This window comes from Hyperolius riggenbachi, chromosome 6, assembly GCF_040937935.1.
Source record: "Hyperolius riggenbachi isolate aHypRig1 chromosome 6, aHypRig1.pri, whole genome shotgun sequence".
NCBI lineage: Eukaryota > Metazoa > Chordata > Amphibia > Anura > Hyperoliidae > Hyperolius > Hyperolius riggenbachi.
The window spans coordinates 114,524,000-114,547,382 of record NC_090651.1 but is presented as its reverse complement, the minus strand read 5'-3'; the positions used below and the strand labels follow the sequence as shown (position 1 = coordinate 114,547,382).

Below are 23,383 nucleotides of genomic sequence, written 5' to 3'. Positions count from 1 at the left end.
ACCATCTAATCCCTGCTGTGATGACACTAACTATCCACAAACTATTTTACAATCTAATCGCTGCCGTTGTGTCCCTAATGGTTGGTACACACAATGAGATTTTCTGGCAGATTTACTGCCAGATCGATAATTTCCAGCATGTTCTATCTGATTTCCAATCGATTTTTCATTCAATCCTAGGGAAAATTGGGCATGTTGGAAATAATTGATCTGGCAGTAAATCTGCCAGAACATCGCATGGTGTGTACCAGGCATAACTATCCACAGAGGAGTTTACAATCTGATCCCAGCCATTATGTCACTAACTACAAACAGAGAAGCTTACAATCTAATCCCTGCTGTGATGTCACTAACTATCCATAGAGCACCTTACAATCTAATCCCTGCTGTGATGTCACTAACTATCCACAGAGGAGTTTGCAATCTAAACCCTACCGTAATGTTACTAACTGTACTCAGAAGATCTTACAATCTAATCTTTACCGTCAATCATGTTGCTGGGGGAACCTGAGCACCATCATCTGAAACAATTTCTCCCTAATGCCTGGTACACATGATGCAATTTTCTGACAGATTTACCATCAGATCGACTATTTCCAACACGTCCAATCTGATTTCTGATCAAATTTCTGCTCTGTTTCTCATAGAAGTGAACGGAAAATCGATTGAAAATCAGATTTAACAAGTTGCAAATAATCGATCTGACAGTAAATCTGTCAGAAAATTGCATTGTGTGTACCTAGCAGGTACATCGGCTTGTCTCCTCCTCCACCTATGCTGTAAGCAGAGTTGCACTGGTCCGGCATTCCCCTGTCACACCCCACCCGGCTACTTTTTCATGCCACCCGGCTGGAAAAAATTCCTGGGGAGAACACTGAAGAAGCTATAAGCAACAGAATCACTCAAAACACAAAACTGACCATGATGACAAGAGAATGAAAAAGCCTGTCACGAAATGGTTAAACAATGATTTTTATTTTCTTCTGCTTAGAGTCAACCTTTAAGGCAACATGAAATAAAGCCACAGTGAAGTCATATGAGAAAATGTGATGATTTTGTGGTCATATTCAAGCAAGCACACCTGAATCTATGAATAGATTAGTGGTCAAAGAAAACTGCACTCCCAACCCGTTTCAGAAAAGGTCTGGCCTTTACAAGAAAAGCTCAATGCGCTGAAAGCACAAGAAGTGCACCAAAAGTATAAAAAGCAGTGCGAGAAATCCCACAGTCAGGCCTGCAATGAAAATATCTTATGAAAAGAAACATGCAAAAGTTTGACGAGCTCAGTTCAGTCTCATAAAGTCAAGCTTAAAGATAAAGTGCTTTACTCAGTGTAGGGCCCTCTGTCCTTGTGTACCTAGCTTGACTGTGCACTCTACCCAGAATAATGTGAACTTGTATTATTGGAACTACTACTCCAGTGTATGAGCTGGCATTATCTATAAAAAGATACCAGTGCGCACTCCACAGTGATCAATATCTGAAAAGAAATCTTATAGCTCCCATAGTGTAATACTGTAACTGTAAAAGGTCAGCAGCAACAGTGACCATAACATCAGAATCCTCAATAAACCACACAGGGGCTCACTAGATAGTTGCCACCTCATACACCAGGTGGATCTAGCGCTTAGACCGTCATCCAGCCAGTAAGTATAACCCAGGAACGATTCCACCGATAAAAGTTTATTCCAGCAAGCATCCACAAGGATTCATACAAAGTAAGGTGCACAGCACGTTAGATCTACGGGGCACTGTAAGTTTAAACAACGCGGCGTGAACATTACTAGGAGCATACAAGCTACACGAGCGCTCTATTCCTCGAGTGTAATGACGTAAGCGCGCACTGGCTCCCTGGTTTGCATGATCTGGCATTGTGTCTCTTATTACCTGTATTGTGTTGTTGGTCATCCCTGTTATTGTCTGTAATTTTACAGCACTGCATAATTTGTTGGCGCTATATAAATCCAATAAATACTAGTAATAATATGGTCCTAACACAGGATGAAGGTAAAGGCATGCATAACCTCACAACCATCCCTGTCCTTACAGGCACTTAACCTTTCAGCAGTTTTAAATTAGATAATTTGAAAACGGCTCTGCATTTGACCTCTACCAGCTACTGTCATTTGACATGTCATCTTCTTCAGGAGATGGTGTCAGCGTTACAGCGCCACTCGGTGGTGGAAGAGGGGTGGTGAAAGAGCTGTAACCTTGACAATGTCCCCTGAATGCCAATCCCATGATATATCATGTGATCGAATGTGAGCGGAATCTAGAAGACATGTTGGGGTTACATTGCTGCCGTGGTGGAGGAGAGAAGCTGATCCAGCCATCTGACCAGGTAATTCTAAAAGCTCCCTGCCACCCACTCTGCATAGCCTACCAGGCTGGATAGGGCATAATTCCCCAGCAGCAGGAAAAATTCGGCCCTGCAGTCAAAAAAAGTTTTACTTTACTTGGCTACTAAAAGGTGAAAGACTGTTTTTGGCATGCTACTCACAGTATCTAAACAGTAGCCATTTATAACAGAGCCTAGCAGGTCCAGTATCTTTACACTGTAAGAGAAATGTTGGGGCACTTCCCAAGCTAACTGCATAAGAAAATATTCATTCAGTTCTTTAGCAGGACTGTAGTCTTTAAAGGCCATCTAAAGGAAAAGAGAGTGACATGTCCCCATGCATTTTTGTCAGGCATAAATCCTGATGCTTAGGTTTACACTATGCTTTCAAATCATGTAACAATTACTAGTTCGTGGCAGTTAAACATTAATTATATTTCCCATAATTCCTATTGTTTTTACAAAACTTAAGTATAATTAACCGCTTCCAGACCAGCGTGGTTGAAATCTACATCCTGCTTGTGGCTGCGCGGCTCTAACAGGACGTAGATTTGAAGAACGTCGTCGCGCAGTCCTGCCGCTCGCGCAGCTTTATCCCTGCCGCATCTCACTTGTTCTGCCAACAATATGACGGCAGAACTTTATGAGCCTGTTAGAAGTCAATTTCATTGGCTCTTGACCGCGTGATCACTGTGAGCCAATCGAGTTGGATTACATTAATTGAAAGGGTCAGGAGCCAATGAAAGCGGCTCCTGACTGGGGCAAAGAGCTCTGCTGTCATAGCGACGCCAGAGAGAGAGGCCTGTGGGGATGGAGGAGCGGTATAACCGGCGGGAATATGTGCGGCAATACGTTTTGAGGTCATGCAGACGCGCTTTAAGGCTCTTTACGACGGGGAATGCGGAAGAAGAGCCAATGAAATTGACTTCTGACAGGTATATAACTTACAACAGCGCATAATACTGTAGCCCTAATTAATAGAAACTTACGGGGGCCACCTCTAATCAGGCTCTTTAAAGGGGAACTGAAGTAAGAGGTATACGGAGGCTGCCATATTTATTTCAATTTAATCAATACCAGTTGCCTGGCGGCCCTGCTGGTCTTTTTCTCTGCAGTAGTATCTGAATAACACCAGAAACAAGCATGCAGCTAGTCTTGTCAGATCTGACTTTAAAGTCTGAAACACCTGATCTGCTGCATGCTTGTTCAGGGGCTATGGCTAATAGTATTAGAGGCAGAGGATCAGCAGGGCTGCCAGGCAACTGGTATTGCTTAAAAGGAAATAAACATGGCAGCCTCCATATATCTCTCTCTTCAGTTGTCCTTTAAGTGAAGGTGTGAAATGAAATTACACAGAAGGGCAGAATCATATTCTCATGGTCCCTAATGCTGGGAATACACCATGAGTTTTTTTGGGCACATAGATGGCTCGATAATTTTCCAACAGGTCCTATCTGATTTTGATCGTTTTTCTCATAGACGTGAATAGAAATCGATCGGAAAAACAATCTGAAAATCGGCCAGTAAATGCTGTTTTGGTAATTTCTTTTGACTCTGGCCTCAGGCACATAGCAACTGCAGTTCCCTAATTAATATGAAGATACTTCCTCATATACCATTCATTCATAAGGAGTTTTCTTTGATTCTAGCTCCACCACTGACCTGATATACGATAGTCTGACCATTAAAACAAATTATTCCTGTGCCCTGCATTAGGTGTAAGTTCAGCACGTTCCTTGAAAGCTCAAATACATATATCCACTTCACAAATGAACCACACTAACCCTACATTGCACTTTTGCTCCCACTACCAGCTCATAACTGAGGCTTTACTAATGAATGTATCAGGATAGAACAGGATGGTTAGAGTCTCAGCTGGTTATTGTATGTTACCCACACTGCTGCCATCTACTCTCCATTGTACCCAGATTTCCGTAAACCTTGTTATTTATTCATAATACCTTGGCCCTGATTTCACTTCACTTTTCTCCTGAGTTTTCTCACTGGAGAGGTTTTCACACTTTATAAAATACTATTTCAGCCACAGAAAAACAAAAAAAGTTATCAGAATAGATTGCCCCAAATTTTCTTGAGGTTACATTTAGTAAATACTGTTAAAGGGATACTGTAGGGGGGTCAGGGGGAAATGAGTTGAACTTACCCGGGGCTTCTAACGGTCCCCCGCAGACATCCTGTGTTGGCGCAGCCACTCACCAATGCTACGGCCCCGCCTCCGGTTCACTTCTGGAATTTCAGACTTTAAAGTCTGAAAACCACTGCGCCTGCGTTGCCGTGTCCTCGATCCCGCTGATGTCATCAAGAGTGCACATCGCAGGCCCAGTATGGTCTGTGTCTGCGCAGTACACTCCTGGTGACATCAGCGGGAGCGAGGACACGGGCGTGCAGGCGCAGTGGTTTTCTGACTTTAAAGTCAGAAATTCCAGAAGTGAATTGGAGGCGGGGCCGGAGCATCGGTGAGTGGCTGCGCCAACACAGGATGTCTGCGGGGGACCATTAGAAGCCCCGGGTAAGTTCTACTCATTTTCCCCCGACCCCCCTACAGTATCACTTTAAGTACTTTTTACTTTCAAGGAGTTGAAAACATACTGTGTAATTAAAATGTGAAAACACTTCCTGTGAGAAAAATGTAACAATCAGGGCACTAAAGCATTATCCTCTATAATATCATGGAAAATATGAAGGGCATAATTGGTAGCTAAAACATCTACAGTAAGGATTTCCTATCCAACATTGCTGAGGGACAGCTCCTCCTGCCCACTGGACATATACCATACATCGACATATATTTTGGTTGGCACCAGGATTTGGCTGTGGAGTGGTTGGAGCTGCCTGAAGTTGTGTCAACTTAACCAGCTCAATCGATTCTCCTGCAGGTCAAATGCTGATGTTCTCAAGCTGCCACACAGTAGACTGCTCCAGCACCCACTGCAGTTTCTTTTTTTCCAGCGGTACCCCAATGGATTCCCACTGTAATCTAATACACGCTGCACGCTGGCACGCTGAAATGGATGTATACCAGAGTCAGTTCTCCTGCATGGCACTCTATCACTGAGGAAGGTACATAGGCATTCCAGACACAAATCCTTAACCATTCTAAGCACGGAAAGAGTGCACATATGTTCTCACATTTGGGAAGTGCTTTGAAAATAAAAAACACTTTGAATCCCCCATAAAGAAATGAACTAGTCCAAAACTTGTCTGTAAGAGGTCAGAGCCATCTAATTTATAACACTTACTATAAATGACAGCTAGATAGAAAGTTGTTTACAGCACATTTCACTCTGCAGACAAACTGATTCCATGTTTGTGTACACTTTTTTTTTTCTTCATTTTATAGTTTTTTTGTTTTGTTTTTTTTATCTTAGTGCACTTTTAAATCCCAGTTCCAGGAAACCTAATTTAAAAAAAATCCCTTCCCCCCAGCTAAACTAAGTAAGAACACCGCCTACCATCTAAAGCCTCCCTCACATTCACCTATGGAGGCCCTCATCTTAGGGAGTCATGTGCAGAGTCGGGACAAGGTCCTCCAGCACCCAAGGCTGAGACACCAAAGTGCGCCCCTCCATCCCTCCCACACTGATTGCTATTAGACTAAAAGGCGCCCCAGGGCCCCCAACACCTAAGGCCCAGTTTTTAAAACCGCTTATCACATGGTTTGCTATGGCAGTGTTCTCACTGCCGCAATCGCGGGCGTTTTGCAATTAGCGATAAGGGCCTTAATCTCTAGTTACCTGGCTTGCAGTCACTGCCATGTATCCACTTTTCTTATTTATCTCTGCTTCAAACACAATAGGGGAATAATAGCTGAGTGAGTTGTGCGCCCCCTTCCTACACTGCCTCCTGAGGCTGGAGCCTCACTCACCTCTGCCTCGACCCTGTGACTCCATCCTGCAAAGAGGCTGCCTCAATGGAGCAGTCACAAAATCTCTGGGCTATATCTCTGTCAGAAAAATGGAAGGGAAGAGGAATGACAGCTGTCCATTTCTCTCCACACAAATCCAAGCGTGAAAGAAAAAAAGTTCAGCACCATCATATCAAAGTAATTGCCCTTTTATTCCATGTCAAGCATGACAATATCATTTCAGAGCAGCTTGCCACTTTATCATGTTGTACTCCATGACATATGACATTGAGCAGAACTTGATAAAGTGGTGAGCTGCTCCGAAACGTCTGCGTCACATTTGACATAGAAAAAACAAGCAATTACTTTGATCTGATGGTGCTGACCTTTTTCCTTTACACAATAATGATCATTTGAAGTGCTGCCAGATGGGTCTGAGCATATCAGCCATACCTAGGAGTGCATTCTTCTCTAGTACATCTCCACAAATCCTTACCACACCTTACAAACCTCTCTGTTAATTCCACCACCAGGTCATCTCATTGTATCCACAAACTCAACAAGACTGAGGGAGAAGATTAGTGAAAATAGGGCATGCCCGACTCAAACAGGAGTTGAAGGGAAGTCCACGCCCTCCCCAGGGGCGACTGTGGAAGGCCACGCCATTGCTAGGATGCGGTGGCCTTTTTCCTTGCAGTGGCCTTTCTCCGGTAGATAACACAAGACCCAGAGAGAAGTCTTTATCGTAGCTTCCAGGGTAACTTCTAAATATATATATGAACCCTAATTGAGTAGGAAAGAGGGGGGATCCTAGATAGCTTTTAGTTCCAGAGTAGGTTTGTGAAGAAGACAAATATACACACATCCACCTTACCTGGATCTCTAGCTCTGCTATATGCTGCTGGAGCTCAGCTACAACCGCGATACTGTCTGCTTCTCGAAGTCTCACCGCCATAACTTCTTCTTTGTTCTGCAAAGTAAGTATGCCTGTCATCAGAAAAAATCATGCCATACTTTTCTTTTATAAAGGAAGTTGCCAGTGTGGGAAGAGCAGTAAAACTTGTGACTTTTCAGCCTTAAAGTGGAACTAAACCCAGAACTTCTCTCTGCTCTAAAAGATTAGCCATAGCATGATAACCTTTATGGGATAAGAAAATCATCACAATTTATGGAAATCATAAAAGTTTTAACTTGGTTTCACTTTCCTGGGTTAAGCTTCAGTATTAACTGTACGAGGAAACAGAATGTCTATTCACATCTGCTAATAAGAACTAATAAGACTTTCTGATGTGGCTAAACAAATACAAAACACAGAGCAATGAAGTTCTTCAGCAACTGTACCTTCCAACTAAGTAATACAAAACATAAAAAAACACACACCACCCAAATTAGTTAGTTCAGAAAAGCATTATTACAGTTTCAAAAACTGGTAGCATAAGTAGTTGTATCTTCATTATCATCAGCTCCTTGCAATCTTTTGCACATGATAATTCTGGATAAAAGAGGGAGGACCTGTACTGTAAACCATTAGGTTGCATTCAACAATGCTGTGAATCAAATGCTTAAAAAAAAAAAAAAAAGTTTTACTAACCTGGGGTTTCTACCACCCCCCTGCAGCTGTCCCATGCCCACGCAGTCTCACTCGGATCCTCCTGTTCCCGCCGGCAGCTACTTCTGTTTTTGGCGACAGGCCTGGGACCGCGAGTGATTCTTCGTGTTCCTGGTGGCAATCGTGGCCTCTATACTGCTATTGCGGCCTGGAATGTGAAGAATCACTCGCATTCCCAGGCCTCTTGGGAAGTAGCTGCTGGCTGGGACAGGAGGGCACAGGACAGCTGCAGGGGGCTGGTAGAAGCCCCAGGTGAGTAAAATTCTTTTTTTTTAACACAGTGAACCTTTAAGTTTACATACCCTGGCAGAATTTATGATTTCTTAACCATTTTTCAGAGAATACGAATGATAAAAACTTTTCTTTCACTCATGGTTAGTGGTTGGCTGAAGCCATTTATTGTCGAACAGGGTTTACTCTTTAAATCATTATCACTACACAACTTACCCCAATGACCCTGATCAAAAGTATACATACCATGGTGATTTTTCCTAGTAACAGACAACTTGACAAAAATGGGATTTAATGGCTTTTAAAAGTAAACATCTTCCCCTGTGATCTGCTTGTAATTAGTGTGTGTGTATAAAATGTCAATGAGTTTCTGGACTCCATCTTTCATCCAATGCTGGACTGCTGTTTTGGGGATTCTAAGTCATGGGGAAAGTAAAGCGAATGTCAAAGGATCTGCGGAAAAAAGTAAGAAGTTTTCGGCTATGAAGCCTTCGTCGGACCGTTTCCTGTCAGAAGGCTCCATAGCCAAAAGCTTACTGCTTTTCTTCTAAGTTAGCCAATAAATGGTATCATCCTGATTGAAAACGTCTTGCTTTTACTGATAGCTAACACGGTACAACACTTTACTGCTTCTATAAAACAGGAAAGGGATATGAGAAAATATCCAAGGAACTGAGAATGCCAACCAGCAGTGTTCAAATTAATTAAGAAGTGGATGTGGATGGAAGGAGACATCTCACCGGAGGGAGCTGGGCGCACGAGTCGTCTGACGTCATTACGCGTTTCGGCATTGTCCATGCCTTCGTCACCAGAAGGCACGGACAACGCCGAAACCCGTAGAGACGTCAGACGATTCCGTGCACCCAGCTCCAGCCGGTGAGACGTCTCTCTTGCACATCCCATCGTACTGCCAGCCCTGGCCAGTCTACAAGCAGCTTGAGAGGACCCGCTGGCGGCCGCTCGATAAGCGCCCATCTACACGTCTATTTACTGTAAGTGTAAATCTTATTGCGTTTAATTTATTGAAAAAGTTAATGCACTATTGGAGCGCTCCCCTCCCCTCTTGTGTTTTTACTAGTATCAGATGATTGGAGATTTAAAACTGATAAATGGGAGCAGCTTATTGAGGAAGGAAGGATCACACACAAATAACATCTCCCTTCCTATCACATCTTATACGACTCTTGCTGAAGTCTCACTGCATAACACATTTGGAGTTCACTTTTAGGTAGCTCCCATTGTTAAGCTTTATTCCAAATAAAGGCCTACATGCTGGTATTCTGGCTACAGCAGGCAGATTCCTACTTGTAACAAGCTTGCAGCCAATTCAGGCTCAAGGGAGTCAGAAAACATAATCTGCCTACACATCCTGGGCCAGAGTATTCGGTAAGTATGAAGAGCAAAATATCACCATGACAGCCAGGCATCAGCATTTTTTAAAAATTATATTAGCAATGGCTTTAAAACACATTCTCAACCAGCACGTTCCCCCCCCCCCCCCCCCCCTATCTTTTGTGTGCTTTTTCTCCACATCAATATAAGGCATATAACCTGGAGGGAGAGAATCCAGGAGAAACTGCTCACACGCACAGCAATTCCATCAAAAGTGATGGGAAGATCCAGTCTCTGTGCGGCTACTGACACAGTGAGCGCGGTCTGTTCTAATCCTTCCTTAAAGCGGATCCGAGATGAAAAACTAATTATAACAAGTAACTTGTCTATATGTTATCTAAAGTTTAGATAACATAGTTTAGTTTACACAGCAAATCTATCTGCAAACAGCTTCAACAGTGTATGAATATTTATTTTTGTGATACAATGAGGGCAGCCATGTTCTGTTAGTCACATTGTCACAGGCTGAGAGCTGGAGATGCTATCAGCTAACCTGTAAGTAAATTCAGTCCCCTCTCCTCCTGCCTCTGAAATCAATGGCTAGTAACACCTCCCCCTGCCTAGACTGAGCTCCTATAAGCTCTTGCTACTGTCTGAAAATGCCAAGGCACTCTGAAAAGCTGTGGGCAAGGCTTGTTTAGTCTAAAGGGAATTAGAGTATTAAAACAAAACAAAAAAAAGTATTTGGCTTGAGGAATGCCCTATAAACTATATGAAAGAAACACAATTCTGCAATGAGCAAAAGTTTATCTCGGATCAGCTGTGCAAATGTAGCTGAAGCTAAAAAGCATTACACATGTTAATAATAGGTTGGTATTTTGGAACAATATGGTGTTCTCAGATTTAGTTTTTTTTTTAAAGCACCAGTTAGCCATTCACAGCTTTCACGCAAAAGTCCCAATAAGGCGATTATTTCTTTGGTGAAGGGGGAAGGCGGAGCAATTAATTTACAGACAAGGTTGTTTAAAAAGCAACGGCTTTGTTCGGTATCACTACAAAAAAAACAAGAACCTCCACCTTAAAGATAAGAATTGATGCCTAGTTACAGTCAGCTAGATTAGCATCCCACGGTGAATCATATCGGTCCTTCCACTTTTATGCTTTTGCTTTCATTTTATCACTTCCTTACCGCAATGTTGACAGAAGAGGTTCGATATTCTACAAGTGAGAAAACTGCTTCTTCAGTCACTAGGCTGGACTATAGAAGTTTAGTACATACCAATATAATGAAAAGGTTTTCTTAAAGTTTATAATGTAAACAAGTAACTAATACATTTCTGTGAAATGTCTGATCTGTGAAAAGATGGGCGAATTTGTCTGGCCAGTCAAATGGCTCCTGGGTTCTCAACATGCGGTACGCGTACCCCAGGGGGTACTTCTGATGGTTCCAGGGGGTACTCTGGCTTGATATACTTCACCAAGAATAACAAATTTAGAAAGTGATAAATCTTATTTAGACAACACAAATTTGGTATTTTAGATAATAAAAAGCAATAGTAAATGCTTGGAAATTGTTTATAACCAATTATCATGCACTACGATTAAATATATTTGTAAAGGGGTACTTGTGATGTTTACTATGCTAGGGGGGTACTTGGTGAGTTCAGGGTTTTAAAAGGGGTACATACCAATAAAATGTTGAGAAACCCTGAAATAGCTGAAATGGCTTTTGTCCCAACTAGCTCCCAATCCAAAAGGCCTCAGCTTAGCTTTGGATATGTCCAGCCTGCTGATCAGACAGTAATAAACAACCAGCACACAGTACAGGGCGCCATAGTGGTCTCTACACCATCCAGAGCAGCATGTGTAATGTAGCTGTGCCTATACACAGTGCTGCTGTACATGGGAATACAAGAGGATACAAGTGAAGGTGGCTCTAGCGAGTTATTACCCACTTGAGGACAGCAGTGTTAAACCCACCTAAAGACCAGCCTGTTTTTTCCCTAATTGGCCACTGCAGCTTTAAGGCCAAGCTGCAGGGCTGCACAATACAGCACACGAGTGATCCCCCCCTTTTCTCCCCACCAACAGCGCTCTCTGTTGGTGGGGTCTGATCGCTCTAAAGTTGTTTATTTTTTTAATATAAATATTTATTTCATTTGTTTTTTTAATAAAAATAGCTTTTTTTAAATTTGTATCCCCCCTGCTCCCTCCCTCCGCCAGCCAATCAGGGTGATCAGCTGTCATAGGCCTCAGCCAATCACTGTCCTGCCTATGGAGGGGACAGCCTTGTCACACGACTGTCCCCAGTACAGCGCTGCTGCCGATCGCAGCGCTGTACATGTAAATAGACAGCGATTATGCTCGGAGACTGAAGGCGGGGCGATCTCCTTCAGTAGTCGGCTCCAGGACCTGACGCCAGTTGGAGTTAGGCGGTCCTGGGGCTGCTGCCGCGTCCACGCCCATTGGCGTGGGGCGGTCTTTAGGTAGTTAAAGAACACCTAACCCCAACAAGGCTACCTAAGTAGAGCACAGAGGTATGTTCATGCTGGATCCACATATCTCTGTACATTGTGCGTTCCTCTCCTCGTTCAATCCAGTCACTGTAATTAATCCTTGAAAAATGTGACTTTGCTAAAGTCAAATTTTTCAGACAGGAAGAGTCAGGCTTGCAGTGATGTCTCCTGCTATCACCCTCCCATTAAACCCCTCCCCCCACCACCATAATTGGAGTAAATGGGGCAGGGAAGAGTAATAGAAGGAAACATTGCCCCAAGTCTGATTCACTCTGTTTAAAATTTGACATTAGCCAAAAGTGACATTTTTTTTAGAGGAAGGATTACAGGGACCAGGAGGAACTAGGAGAGGCACTGACAACACACAGGTATGTGGCTCCATTACTCTGTGCTCACCTTAGGTAGTTTTGACAGGGGTCAGTTGACCTTTAATACAACAATGAAACATTTGTAAAGCGCTTTTAATTTGTAGAATCCAATGCGTATAAGATTGTCTCAGATTAGTACACGGGGAAAAGTTATGGGATCATAAACGCCAGACTAAACCGGTGGCTTTTCAGTTTTGATTTATACGTTTGTCCAGGGTTGGAGCTCTCTTAATTGGGTGTAGCAAGGCATTCCAAAGGATGGGGGCAGCATGAAAGAAAGCACTGGCACCAAAGATTTTTAGTTGGACTCTGGAGGTGGTCAAGTTATTAGATCCTTGTGATCTGAGGTTGTGGGAGGTGTGATGCATTTTTTTTTACAAATCATTTAGGTAATCTGCGGCCTAGGATGTGTAGGGATTTGAATGTTAGCATGCCAATTTGGAAAAGGAGTCTCCATTTTATGTGTTGCTGCAAAGGATTGGCATTATGTGGCAATGGAGGGGTTGGCTTGTAAGCCTTATGGCAGCATTCTGTACTAGTTTCAGGCAGTGTAGTTCTTTAGTTGGAAGGCCTGCATAGAGGGCATTGCAATAGTCCAACTGTGATGTGATGTAGGCGTGAACTAGGGTTGGAAGATCCTCTGGAAAAATGAGGTGCTTAATTTTTGCAATATTTCTTAGGTGAAAAAAACAAAACAGTTTCACAACAGCTAAAATTTGATTCCAGAAGTTTAACTCTCCAACAATCAATAAACCCAAGCTGCTCACCGTGTTAGTAAAGACTGAGTTCCCTAACCTCAGTGGTGTTGACAGGGCCGATTCTAGACTTTTTGCCACCTGAGGCAAACTTGTGAGGATGCCGCCTCCCCCAATGGGTAGCCTCCCCCCCCCCCCCCCCCAATAGGTAGCCTGGATGGTGTAGCAGCCAGAAAGGGGGAGCAGTTGGCACTGTGGTGGGGAGGGTGGGGTCACGCCCCCTGACGCTCACCTGGGACTCCCCAGTCAGTGTTCCCCCTCCAGATCCGATCGCTAAATTTAGAGCTGGCAGCGAGCGCGGAAGCAATTATTCGCGTACTTCCTTCTGTTCCACCGCTCGCTGCAGTGGGCATCATCGCAGGAAGTGACACGGCGAGCGGTGCAACTCAAGGAAGTAAGCGAGTAATTGCTTCCCCGCTGCTGGCTCTAAAATTAGCAATCATAGCTGGAGGGGGAGAGAGGATGGGGGAGCCCCAGGTGAGGGAGGGGGGAGGTCTGACCCTCCCCTTCCCCACCACTGTGCCCGCTGCTCCCCTTCCTGGCTGCTACCCCCTCCAGCTCAGCGCCCCTCCCTTCCACAGCCAGGCGGGTGCCCCCCTCCTCCCACTTCTGCTGCCTGAGGAACCCGTCTCACCCCGCCTCATGGGCGGCCCGGGGCTGGGTGTTGACTGACTTGCTTTACAGCTAGGCGCTGACTTCCGATGACAAGTACCTTAGTTTTGTCAGCATTACTTTAAGCCAGTTGTCATTTATTCACTCCTGACGCTCAGCTAAGCATTTGCTTATTTTTGAATAACTATTATAGTTGGTCATCAGCATAGCAATGATAGGTCAGGACATGTTTTTGGTTGATTTTTTGGAGTGGCAGGATGTATATGGTGAACAACAAAGGGGATATTATTGAGTCCTGGGGCATGCCATATTTTGGTGGTACAGGTTAATGCTGTATTTAAACAAACATCTACATTGGATGTATAAATGCGATAAATAGAATTTTATTTTGCCAGCAGTCAGGCTTTCGTCCATTATGCTGTTCGCAGTGATTAATCAGGGCTGTGGAGTCGGAGTTGGAGTCAAGGAATCGGAGCAATTTTGGGTACCCGGAGTTGGTGATTTCATAAACTGAGGAGTCGGAGTCGGGTGAATTTTGTACAAAAGCCACAGCCCTGGTAAGTATTAGACTAAGGAGTCGAAGTCGAGGAGTCAGAGCCATTTTGAGTACATGGAGTCGGAGTTGGAAGATTTTTGTACAGACTCCACAGTCCTGTGATTAATAGATAATACAACCAGTATTTTAAAGTAAATCTAAGGTATACAGTCACAGAAAGGAACAGAATGTTTATTGCTAAATGGTTCAATTTATTGATGAGCCTGCCCAATGCAAGACATCTTTTCCCTCCCCTTGCCATCCTCATCAGAAGTTTTCGGCAGGCTCCGCAGAGAGTTGAAGATTTCTCTAGTGGATTTTTAAATACCTGGGTGTGGCATTTAAAAAAAAAATAATTAGGAACAAAATAGGATCTGAAATGGTTACTTTGCTTACTTTCACTGTCCCTTATGCTGGGTACACACTATGAGATTTTCTGGTCGATTTACTGTCAGATTGATTATTTCCAACATGTTCGATTTTCTTTCCGATCGTTTTCCGATCGATTTCCTATTGAAGTGCACAGAAATGGATCGGAAAATGCTCAGAAATCGATCGAAAAGCAAATCGGACATGTTGGAAATAATCGAACTGACAGTAAATCGACCAGAAAATCTCATAGTGTGTACCCAGCATTAGAGCCATCTCATGTGACTAATGCACAGAGAGTTTTTAGCCTATAGTTTTACTGACTGTAAGCTACAGAATGTTTCTCTTTTGACATGTACTTCTCCCTCTGAATAGTAGACGACATAACTATGCATAATGGCGGCTTCCAGCACTGTGACATGAAGGAGAATTGTGATTATTTTCCCCAAGATAACATTACTTTAAGACAAAAGCATACATTTGAAAAACCCGACCAATGTATCACATACGTGTCCATGTTTTTTTTTTTTTTTTACTTATTATGAAAACAAATGAAAACACTGGGTCTATAAATCAAGAAATTGACAATCTATCCTTCACTATTCAATTTTCAACATTAAATTTTCATAAAAATTAAAGCGGAACTGAAGAGCATTTTAAACCAAACAGTTTCACTTACCTGGGGCGTTCGCAACCCACAGCAGTCGTCCTCCATTCTCCCGCCGCCAGCTCCTTTCGGTTTTCGCCGCCGGGCCACTGCACCTGCGCGGCCCTGGCCACGCTTATCCTTCGCGTTCCAGTCTGCAATAGCGCTACAGCAGACGGGAATGCGTAGAAAGGATACGCTTGGCAGGGCTGCGCAGACCTGGACTTACAAGTGGAGAAATGAAACGGAGCGGTTGCGGACCAGCACGGGACAGGACGGCTGCTGGGGGCTTGCAGAAGCCCCAGGTAAGTGAAACGGTTTTAAAATGATCTTCAGTTCCACTTTAAGCAGCACAGCACGCATACACGGACCTACAGGAATCCAAGTGATTTACTTCCTGCCCAGCAGCGAGTACGTAACTGAACGGAGAGCCGGCCTATGTATATCAACCCTGTCGCCGCACCATGGCACAGGGTCATATAAAGGAGGATTTTTGCGGTGCGGTGATGCAGGGTGCGGTGACCCTCAAGCTGAATGGTAGCTTTTAATATAATGAAATCACAGAATGGTTTGTGTAGCAGTGATGTATGTCCGATTAGGTATTTTTTTCACTAAGAAAAGTGAAGCAACACTTTAAATATAATATAAATCTGTAAATGGATGCACTTCAAAATTTAAGTTAAATTAGCCAGAAAAGATGTGATCTCTAGATGACAGATATGTTGGCAGCTGCTGCACACAGGAAGGGCAGAGCAGGACATCACCATAAATGTTGTTACAAAAATATTTTGTGTCAAAACAAATCTAGACTACACAATCTCACTGGGTGTGAACATAAAGCAATCTGATGCAGCATGAAAATGAAAGATGTAGGACACAACTACAAGGCAGCAAACGGAACCTAAGCTTGAGGAGACACAATATTTAAATAATGAAGTTTTCCCATTGCCAATTACATAACCCTACGTTTGTCTTGGGTCACGTTCGCAGTGGCTGTTGTCCCGATCCGTTGCGTTCCTGCTGTCAGAGGGAAAGCTACGCAAAGGATCATGACAGCAGTGCCGCGCCTTATGCACGTATTGCGGCAGGTACAATAAAGCATACAGCCAATGAAAAGTATGCTTCACTTTTACTGTTAATGCACATGTTTAGCAGTAACGCACTGTATGCATGCAATGCGTTACGATGACGCAACCTTTTATATCGCAACACTCCCCTTACACTGTGAACGTCAGCAGTAAGCTCTGTTACACCGCAACATACCACTGTAAAATGTGGCCTTACTATATTCTGCACCAGTAACAACCCCAATTCTTTTAAGGGATCGTCCACCCCTCCCGGTATGCTGCAAACTCCACAGAGTACACTCATGTCTTCTCCCTTCTTTCCCTGCCACAAGCAGTCATTACAGTGGAAGTTGTAATACGCATGCGCGGCTCTGGTTCCACGTCATATTACAACTCCTTATTAGGATCTAAGATGAGGCTGCAAAGATTATTCAAGAGGCTTGCAAAGCTAGTACTGCCTTCTACTCAGAGTCTCTGAGTACTAGTCAAGCAAGACACTACCATCCATCCATGCCATTAAACACAAAATTCCACTTTCATTTTAAATTGTCAATCATTAACAGGTGTTGCACCGACCTTTTTGCTGTTTACTATTATTATTAAAACTAGTAGACCCAAGCCCGTTTAAAACGGGCTCTAGGTCTTTTTTCTACAGCCACCACCAGTGCGCATGCGCGCGCACCCACCCGCCTCGCTCCCTGGTCCCGTTCAGCTGTCCGTATTGCGCACATGCGCAGTAGCAAATAACAGGGACAGCTGGATGCAGCAACACAGGGAAATTATAATAGAGGATGATCTTTCCATTCAATTTGCAGTCAGTTGAGAATTTCCAATATTTCCTGCAAGCTTGAATTGCTCTTCTTTGCAAATATACTATTAAGTTCAGACTGTCCAGGAATAAATTATGTAGAGCAAAAGCATTTTTTTTATTGATTTCAACACCTTAACTAATCCAGAGTTTGTCAGCAAATTTCAATGCTGCTTTTTTAAATCTCCACTCAAAAACAAACAAACAAAAAAAAAAAACGCACTCACATAAGGTGGCCATACACAGATTTTTGTAATTCGATTCCTTGCAGACTTAAAGAGGAACTCCAGTGAAAATAATGTAGTAAAAAAAGTGCTTCATTTTTTACCATAATTATGTATAAATGATTTAGTCAGTGTTTGCTCATTGTAAAATCTTTCCTCTCCCAGATTCACATTCTGACATGTATTACATGGTGACATTGTTACTGTGGGCAGGTTATGTAGCTGATTCTAGCTGTTCTGGCTGTTAGACAGCTGTAAACAGCCATTTCCTGTCTGTGAACATTGTTACATTGTGGCAGTTTGCCCAGAGTACCGCGGTACTCAGAGCTTCTTGTGGGAGGGGTTTCAGCACAAAATCAGTCATACAGCGCCCCCTGATGGTCTGTTTGTGAAAATCATTATATTTCTCATGTAAAAGGGGGTATCAGCTACTGATTGGGATAAAGTTCAATTTTAGTTTGGAGTTTCTCTTTAATTCATCTACTGGGAACAGGTTCACCAAAACGCCAGATCGATCGATTTTTGATAGATTTGACTAAAAATTGATTGATAGTATCGATCAGACAGGATGGAAAATTTAACACAATTGGGGACGGGGCAAGCGCATTTACAGATCGATGGCCTATAGCTTTGCACCGCATTGAACAATGCAACTCTGCAGTTCAATCAATTTTCAATAGATTCCCTGCTGGAATCTATTGGAAATTGATGTGCAGTGTATGGTAGGAGTTGATCCTTTTCACAAAGAAATCTATCGTTTTGGAACATTGGTTGGAAATCTATAAATGTATGGCCAGTATATCAGTACCTTGCATGCCTGCTTTAATATATCAAAGTGCCTCTTCACAGTGTACCTGACCCGAGACAAAGCTACCTGAAGTAAGCATTAGGCAAGAAAGGTGAAGGAATGGGAGAGTGATAGGAGGGGACTTTGCAGCTAGCCACTACAGACATGCTACTCAAGCGCTCCAAAACTGCCATCTGTAAAGATTATTTTGTTTAAAGGACTTACGAGGCGAAATTGCTAAAAAAAAGTAAATTACCTGCCTCATCTTTTATGGCACGGATGACTCCGCCCGAGCCGATCCGCCGGGTCCCCCCGCTCATTAGCCCCCTGGGCCGGCTGCCGACCCCACGGCCCGGGCTCTCCTGCCTCTCGCAACATGGCCGCTTCCTCTGGCCGCGGCTGCGCAGTACGCCTGGCCGCGAGTGCGGCTGCGCAGCTCTAGGGCCAACCCCCCCGATCCACCCTACATAGCGTCCTCCGTGCCATAAAAGATGAGGCAGGTATTTTACTTTTTTTTAGCAATTTCGCCTCGTAAGTCCTTTAACAAATATTGAAAATGTGTATAGCCCTTAACTGACCAACCCTGAATAACCACATTAGTGAGTAAGTACAAAAGAGGGTGTGCATTGTCACATTACACAACAGAGGTTAGTGGAGATGTGGAGCTTACTTGCCCCGGCCCTACTACAAGACCGTATCCCTAGAACCAGCCACTGCTAGTGATTTTTCACAAATATGCACGACTTACAATCATAAGGAGGGAAGAGAGCATATGCATAAAGATGGTGTACCTTGCACTCAATCTCCGCTTGCTTGCGCTTGGCTTCACTCAGCTGACTTTGCAAAGTCTTGTTTTGCGTTGTCAGATATTGCACCTTGGCCTGTAAACTCTTAGCATCCTGCTCGGCCCTTCGCAGATGGTTGCTGTTGATCTGATTCTGTGGTGAGAGAAAACAAAAAAATATAAAGGTGTAGAGATAGCAAAGTGTCATGGTAGATGCATACAATTTACAGATAACATGGCAACTGCAAGAGGGGATTTATAGCTTTGTCACCAAATTATATTTTATAATGAACAATACACAAAGCAATGGGCTGAAGTTAAAATACAAACTAAACAAAAACATTAACATAGTACCTTCAAAAATCAATGAGTCCAGAGACCCTCCATGGCATAAAGCCAGAAATTCCATATTAAAGCCACATGTATGTGGAGTAGAGGGGGCAATGGCCGTATAAGGCTTGGGATTTCTGATTTTATGACAGCCTAACAGCTAAAGCATGAGGGATATGAGGCCTGTCATATTTATTTCCTGATTGTCTGGCTGTCCTGCTGATCCTCGGCCTGTCATACTTTTAGCCATAGACCCTGAACAAGCATGCAGATCAGATGTTTCTGACTGGAGTCTGACTGCATTAGCCACAGGCTTGTTATACTACTGATGAAAGTAGAGATAGGATGACAAATCCTCTGCATCCTAAAATCCCTGGGATGTTTACAAAGACACAGGAGTCAAAAATAGAAATCCTACCCTCCATTTCCACATTTCACAGACTATGAGTTCCGTAATGCAGAAGTGAAGACGGTTGACCTCTGACTAGTTCAAAGAGTGGTGTACCCCTCCCCATGTTTTCTTCTGTGAGACACTGGCATGTTACTGAACTGTTACCAAGAGACCAAATCAGTACAGAGATATTCCACAAGATGCCATCTTTAAATCATTAAACAACTTGTCCAAATGTTTGTAGCCCCTTACTCAACTCTTTGAAACAGGTTGCTGGTTTCAAATTCAAAATGAATATATATTTTCTATAAAGCAAGAACATTTCTTAGTTTTATGTTGACTTCGTATTATTTCAATTTTAGAAGTTTTAAATGATTTCCAAATGATTGCACTTTGTTTGAATTACATTTTCCAAGGTCCTATTTTTTTGGGATAATGGGGCTATGAATGTTACTATGGTTGCATGAATATTGTAGTATTGTTATTCGCTAGGTGGAAACACTGATGTGCATAATTTTAATCATCTCTGTAACCTAGCATGAAAAAAGGTAGCATTACCTAGGTGATGAATAATTTTGAGTATTTATTATTTGAAGTCTACATAGATATATTTGTATTTGAGTAAGAACAGCACTTTAGAAATACGCAGAAAAAAAAGCATATGCAAACAGTGCCTCCTGGTGGTCAAATTAGATAACTACAACTCTAATCTTTCAAATAACCAAGAAAAAAAAAAAGTATGGTGTAAGCTTATGGGAGTATGATTATCATTTAGTATTTATATTGCCCCGACATCATCTGCAGCACTGTACAGAGTATGTAGTCTTGTCGCTTAAAGAGAAACCGTAACCAAGAACTGAACTTCATCCCAATCAGTAGCTGATACCCCCTTTCCCATGAGAAATCTTTTCCTTTTCACAAACGGATCATCAGGGGGCTCTGTATGGATGATATTGTGGTGAAACCCCTTCCACAGTGTGATGTCAGGACCATGGTTCTGACATCACACTGTGGGAGCCTTGTTGCATTGTGGGAAATGTTTCCAACTGCCAAAAAAAGCAAGCAGCATCTCCTTCCAATGACCAGGGCTGGTGCTGCCATAGAGGCAAAGGTGCAATTGCCCTGGGGCCCGTGCACCACCGACCCTGCTACATGCTGCCTGCTCCCCGGGGCCCTGCAAGTATATTAGCAGCAATAATTACCTATCAGTCCCGGCGGGTGAGCAGGCGGGCAACGGCTGCACTTTGAGACACGCTGTCTCCCTCGTGTAAACACACGCTGGGTCAAAGAGTGGGAGGGAGACAGCGTGCCTCAAAGTGCAGTCGCTGCCCGTCTGCCAGGACTGATGGGTAGTTATTGCTGCAGTTTCACTTACAGGGCCCCGGGGAGCAGAGGGGTAATGGCAGGGGGGGTCTTTGCGCAAGAGGGCCCCCAATGCTACAGTTTGCCAGGGCTCCTTAAACAGACCCTGCCAATGACATCACCTGCCAGTAGTAAAAATGTCACCATGTGATAAATGTCAGAATGTGTATCAGGAAGAGGAAAGATTTTACAATGAGCAAACGCTGACTAAATAATTTATACATAATTATTGTAAAAATGAAGCAATTTTTTTTTATTACATTATTTTCACTGGAGTTCCTCTGTCACTCAGAGGAGCTCAAAATCTAACCACTACCATAGTCACATGTCTATGTATGAATCGTGCAGTACAGTGTATGTGTTGTAGTCTAGGGCCAATTTAGGAGGAAGCCAATGTGTGAGGAAACCGGAGTCCGTGAGAAAACCCGTGCAGATAGTGCCCTGGCTGGGATTTGTACCGGGCAGCACTGCAGGGAAAGATTGACAACGACTACACAACTGTGTTCCCATAAATCTGGCCAAGCACTTACCTCTGCTAACTCCAGCCCCATCCTGCTGTGCTGTCACTGAACTCTGCTGCCTTATATACCATCCTTCTTGGCTGTTACCAGTCTCTGTTACTGCCTATCCCATCTATCTTCTCTGATCTCTTACCTCCTGCCAGCCCTCTCTGCTGTCGCTTATCTCTGCTGATTCATATCCCATTCCACTTCCCCGTCACTTATCTGCTGCCTCCTGTCCCATCCTTCTCTGCTGTCACATATTGCCTTCTCCTGTCCCAACTCAACATCAGTTTCACAGATCTTTGCTTCCTTTAAAGCTACATACTCTCCACCCAATGGGTCCAGCGACGGTCGTTAACGGACACCTCTTCCTGCTTGTGACATCATGCAACAACATGAAGGGCACGCGAACGAGAAGTAAGAGAAAGCGGTACTTTGCGTGGAGTCATCGGGGATCTTAACGATTCGAACTGTGTTCGTCGATCAACGATGAGTGATCTCCGCGGGGGCAGCATTTAACATGCTTATGTTAATGTTGCTCGACGTCGGGTAACACTGCCGCAAGTGTCGCCAGGTGGGTAAGAAGCACAACCCTTTTCTTCTGTTACTAATTTCTATTACACCCCCCCTTCCACCTGTCCCAAAATTACTAAACTGCAGAGCTTACCCTCACCAATACTGAATATTGATATAACCGAGTTCGTCCTGTACCACCCTTTTTTTGCTAACCTATACTCAAAAATGTAAATAGAAAACTACAGCCACAGTGAAGCGAATGGGATTACTTACAGTTGGCATCCTAGGTAAACAGAGGCTAAAACTTGCATACTCCATCACAATGTGCATTTATGCTATGGCACTTTAAAGAAAAGCTATACTGTAAAATTGCTGGTTATTTTCTTGGCCTAGACTTTACCCAGACTAAACCTGTCCATTAACCCCTTTTTTAATACTGCCTTAAAGAGAAATTCCACTCAACCCTTCTACATCATATAACCTATAGAACTGTCAAAGTGCCAAGGTCATCAAGAATACTACTTCAGTCACCTGTACTATGCTCCTAGTTTCCCAATTCCCTTGATACCTTGTGGCATTAGTCTGGTCTCTACAACTGCAGTGGGCAGAACTACCTTTTGATTATAATTCAGTTTTGGACAGTTTATCTGTCAGCCATGTTAGGGCAGTAGATAACCGAAGTACAAAGTACCGAAGTAGAAAGGAGAGGTGGCACAACACTGGCTGCAACAGATGCTTGTATTTGCAGAACAGAAACACTACATGGTACAGCCTCGCAGGTCCTTCATCAGGTGCATAACAATTATGCATCTGATGAAGGACCGGCGAGTCCGTAACATGTAGTGCTTCTGTTCCACAAATACAAGCATCTGTTGCAGCCAGTGGTGTGTCGCCTCTCCTTTGCACTTTGTTTGTTTGTTTGTGCAATCCGATTAAGGCTTGGCACAGGCATAATCCCAGGTATGGCATACCTGGTGAGCTATTTCTGTGGAATTGTACAAGTTTAGGGCAGTAGATCCCTGGCAGATTCTAACAAAGTTACTGAACCAGACAGAACACTGTATAGCGTATGAGCAACCTTACAGCTGCAAGAAGTGAGAAATATACCCATACCTGCGTGTCCATCTCCATCATCCGCTGCTTCATTTCCCGCAGATCCGCCTGCCTCTCTGCTTCTCTGAGGCGTACGCTCATCAGTTCATCCTGCAGCTCATTGATTGTGTTCTTTCTGGGAGGCTCTTTCCACCGACCAGCGGTGCGTGCTAAATGTCTCTACAATTAAAATGACATAACTGGGTGAACAGAAATGCTGATTACAGTCATTACAATAAATGAGAAATGCAATGCTATACTAATCAGCTCCATACACTAATGGCTTCAGCACACGTTATTTCAAATGCTTATTTTCTTACATAGTGCTGCTTTGTACAACTAACAG

General features: G+C 43.5%; 1 protein-coding gene across 7 annotated transcripts in view; it reads right to left on the bottom strand.

Moving 5' to 3' along the window:
• Positions 1–23,383, bottom strand: part of EVI5 (ecotropic viral integration site 5) — a 279,915-nt gene that overhangs the window by 70,942 nt on the left and 185,590 nt on the right. For all 7 annotated transcript variants that reach the window (XM_068239795.1, XM_068239797.1, XM_068239798.1 and 4 more), the window contains 3 exons: positions 23,059–23,217; positions 18,851–18,997; positions 7,075–7,170 (listed from right to left, as the gene is read on the bottom strand). In XM_068239795.1, coding sequence (XP_068095896.1) covers positions 7,075–7,170; positions 18,851–18,997; positions 23,059–23,217 — 402 coding nt within the window. The remainder of the gene's footprint in view (positions 1–7,074; positions 7,171–18,850; positions 18,998–23,058; positions 23,218–23,383) is intronic.